This window comes from Theobroma umbraticum, unplaced genomic scaffold (genome assembly GCF_002168275.2).
Source record: "Theobroma umbraticum cultivar Fairchild unplaced genomic scaffold, ASM216827v3 scaffold_51.0, whole genome shotgun sequence".
Classification (NCBI taxonomy): Eukaryota; Viridiplantae; Streptophyta; class Magnoliopsida; order Malvales; family Malvaceae; genus Theobroma; species Theobroma umbraticum.
The window spans coordinates 9,355,102-9,359,067 of record NW_018397260.1 but is presented as its reverse complement, the minus strand read 5'-3'; the positions used below and the strand labels follow the sequence as shown (position 1 = coordinate 9,359,067).

At 37.7% G+C, this 3,966-nt stretch overlaps 1 protein-coding gene across 1 annotated transcript in view; it reads left to right on the top strand.

The window, feature by feature from the left end:
• The window catches only part of LOC110416926 (F-box/FBD/LRR-repeat protein At1g13570-like), a 90,045-nt gene extending 87,276 nt beyond the window's left edge, over positions 1 to 2,769 (top strand). Inside the window, exons 2-5 of the mRNA XM_021429074.2 lie at positions 8 to 126; positions 712 to 1,557; positions 1,904 to 2,059; positions 2,237 to 2,769. Coding sequence (XP_021284749.1) covers positions 112 to 126; positions 712 to 1,557; positions 1,904 to 2,059; positions 2,237 to 2,518 — 1,299 coding nt within the window. The 5' untranslated portion in view covers positions 8 to 111 and the 3' untranslated portion in view covers positions 2,519 to 2,769. The remainder of the gene's footprint in view (positions 1 to 7; positions 127 to 711; positions 1,558 to 1,903; positions 2,060 to 2,236) is intronic.
• Positions 2,770 to 3,966: the final 1,197 nt, after the last annotated feature.

The window sequence follows — 3,966 nt, the reverse complement described above, 5'->3', positions numbered from 1 at the left end:
AATATTTCAGATTTCGGCTGGTAGATTAGTTGAAACAAGGCTTTGACGGGCTCAGGATGTTCTTTTTGGGAACTGAAAAGCATGCCTGAAATCCCCAGATAGCTAAAAAGAATGAGCATTGTAACTGTGAGTGCTTCTTTTATTTGTCTCTGTCTCAGTCTTTTTTTGCATTGCAACAATGTGATTGCTTTGATTATTCTCATAGGTTGTGAAATTTCAGAAATTGAAGTAGATTTTCACTAGCTGTTCTGTTTCCATATACTGAACTGAGGATTTGATTTGCTTAAATTTGAATTTGAAGCTCTCCAACACTCTTGATTTGTATTGAAGCTTAACCAATGGAGGGAAGTGAGTAATAGGACTAGATACACCCTTCTAAGTTTGGCCATGGCTACTTTGTTATGTTACTACATGGCAATATGCGCTCAGAAATGTGCATCGGTTGGTTTACTGATGCTTTTTCATACTTGCCATCTTTAGCATGTAGAGACTCTGTCTTTGGTTCTATTTGTTTAAATGAATGACTAACTGCATAACTTGAACAGGTGCAATTTGACATAAAATCTGTTTCCTTGGCCACTTCTTATGGAATATATTTGCATATGGTTGTATAGTTATGTTTGTGCATGAAACTCCAATACGTTATAAGTATTAAGTGCTATATGTATTATTTCATTAACTTGCTTGTTCTGTCCCTTATGAGTATTTCAGAAGCAAAGAGAGCCTCTAAGATTGCCTATCAAAACAGAGGCAGAGCTAGATAAGATCAGCAACTTACCAGGACATGTTATTGATCAAATCTTGTCACATTTGCCGATAAGGGATGCCGTAAGGACTAGTGTTCTGTCAAGGAAGTGGAGATACAAATGGGCTACAATACCGTATCTTGTGTTTGATAATCAGTGTCTTAATGTCTCTTCCCAAGACCAAACTTTCATAAAAAACAAGCTTGTAAACATCATTGACCATGTACTCTTACTTCACAAGGGTCCATTACACAAGTTCAAACTCTCTCATCGAGATCTTTTAGGAGTCACTGACATTGATCGATGGATTCTTTGTTTATCGAGGAGCTCTATCAAAGAATTCATACTGGAAATATGGAAGGGCCAGCGCTACAAGCCGCCTTCTTGTTTATTTAATTGCCAGAATTTGATTCATTTGGAGCTATTTAATTGCTTGCTAAAACCTCCATTGACATTCAAAGGTTTCAAGAATTTGAGGAGCCTTGATCTTCAGCACATTACCATCATCCAAAATGTGTTTGAAAACCTCATTTCTAGCTGCCCTCTGCTTGAGAGATTAACATTGATGAACTTTACTGGTGTCACACATCTTAACATTGATGCACCAAATCTGCAATTCTTTGACATTGGAGGTATTTTTGATGATGTTAGCTTTCAGAATACAGTCCATTTAGCTCTAGTTTCCATTGGTTTGTATGTGAATATCGACAATGAAGAGAACAATGCTGAAGAGAACTCTAGTAAATTGCTCAGATTCTTTGTTAATCTGCCCCATATTCGAAGGCTGGAGGTTCAGAGTTACTTTTTGAAGGTAATGGCTTAGTAAACATCATTGAAGAGACTAGTATCTTCTTGGATATTGAACAAGTTTTGATGGTTTCCTTGGGGATTTCAATTGAGTGCCATTGTGTTTTCTTTATCATTTGGAAATCTATATGCATTTTTACAACCTATATAGGATTCTGCAAACACCAAAATCAGATTTTTTTTTACTGATCTTTGTGAATTTCATAGATTCTGTATTATAAGTTTGTTTCATAAAATGGTTCTTGAATCGTGATTTTCTTGTTCAAGTTCTCAAGGATGTCAATGTGTCACCTTAGTTTATCTGTATGAGATTCTAATTTGCACTGTTCTTCTTCCTTTTTTTGCTCCAGTATTTGGCTATTGGAAGTGTGCCAAGCAGGTTGCCTAACCCATGTGTTGATCTGAATTATCTATCCATTCGCATAGATTTTGAGGATTTGGAGGAAAATATAGCTGCTCAATGCCTCCTACGAAGTTGTCCAAATCTTCAAGAGCTGGAAATGTTGGTGAGTTTTGTTTATTTACTCACTTAGGTTCTCGTGTTGATGCACATATCAATATCTGCAGCTTTTTTATCACATAAACGTTTTTAGATATACAGTTGATCTAAAATGGTAATGCATGCAATGATTCCAGACTTTAGGGGTTGGTTAGCAATTGTAAAAGTATGGTGTTTTTTATAGGCTCGACCAGAGGAACAAAATTCTGTGGAAACATCCTCTAACTTTTGGGAAGATGATCATTGGAGCTCACTGTTTGCCCATCTGAGACTGGTTAAAGTATCAGGCATCTCCGGTGTTAAATCGGAAATGGATTTCATCAAGTTCCTGCTTTCAAATTCACCTGTCCTTGAGCGGTTGACTGTTAAGCCTGCTTCCCAGGATGGTGAATGGGAGCTGATGAAGGAATTGCTGCGGTTCCGGCGCGCCTCAATATATGCAGAAGTCATTTATTTAGACCCATGATAGTTATGTGGCTGCCATGAAGGAAAGACAGGAACATGTAAAATAGTATGCAAAAAGCTGTGTTCTTCTGGATGTTATGCCTTGCCTTGTCGGAAGAATTCTTGTAAGTAATACCACTTGTTTACGTATTTATTATTTGTCAACTAATGCAGCCCCCATCGGAGGTGTGCTCATTAACCCTTAATTATTGTCGTTAATCAAAATGTATCTTCATTTTATCTATGAAATTTGAAAATAGAAACTATCTTTCATTTCTATTTTGTTCTTATATTACTCTTGCTTCCACTACGACTCTACCTATTATCTTGATGGGCCTCACGGTTTTGCCTCAGCTCTAGTACAGAGTTAACCCTTTGAGACCTGACACTTAAATACTCTAAAATTAACAGAGAGAATGCGTGCATTGCCGTTGAGATTTTACATGATCAAAGGGAATCGTTTGCGTTAAAATAAAAGGTGAAGGCACACACTAATACTTTAATTTAAACGTAAAGTTAAAAGTGCAAGAGTTGTTGGATTGAAATCTATAAACATATTATTCTGTAAGGCAAAATTGGTATTGAAAATTGAACAACAACCGACACCACTTTGATTTGCCGGTCTTGATCCAATAGTCGCGGTGGCTGGCCGTTCTTGATCCCATAGTAGCGGTGGCTGGCACGTGGGGAATGCCAACTACCAGAGTTCCATTTTTACCGGAGGGGACAAACGGGCAAGTCCCTCTGTCTAAATTTCAATACCAAATGAGGAATTCTTGCAGGGGTACAGTTGCTGCCTAGAAGTAGTATGGTTATGGGGTATTAGCCCTTGAGATTTGCTGCCCAATTTCCAGCAAGGGCTTATCAGGGTCATTCACATTGACAATATGCAAGCCTAGTCCCGTGGCCCAATAGGAGAAGCATTGTCTGCCCTACCAGAAAAGCTCTAAATAATCTTACCCCAAAGGTGGAAAACGACACACTCTACTACACTGAAACTGTATTAACCTGGATTAAATAATACTATTCTTAGTAAACTTGCATGAAAGAATCTGAACCCCCTGTTGAAACTAGTGTGATTGATTCAACATTAATTTTAAGCAAAAAAGAAAAATGTGAAGAAGAAAAACTATCGGGGGCACGAATGAAAAACAGGAAAAGCAAATGGGTCAAAATATAGTTAATTTATCTTTATTTTATTGACATGCGCATTATTGACGCCAAACCCAGCTTTTAGCCCATTAAGAGCTGCAACCGACGGCAACCTTTTAACTCTTAAAAGTCTTCGGGACCAGTTCCGGAACGTGTCATAACTCTATGAAGTCTATTTTAACTCTTAAACAACCTTTCAAACAAACCGTTCAACCGAAGGCGAAAGCAAATTGACCTTTTGCAGCATACAAGGCAGTCAGTTCCAATACAAGAGAGTATTCAAAGATTCTTAAGGTTTTCTCATCTTAAACACAAGAC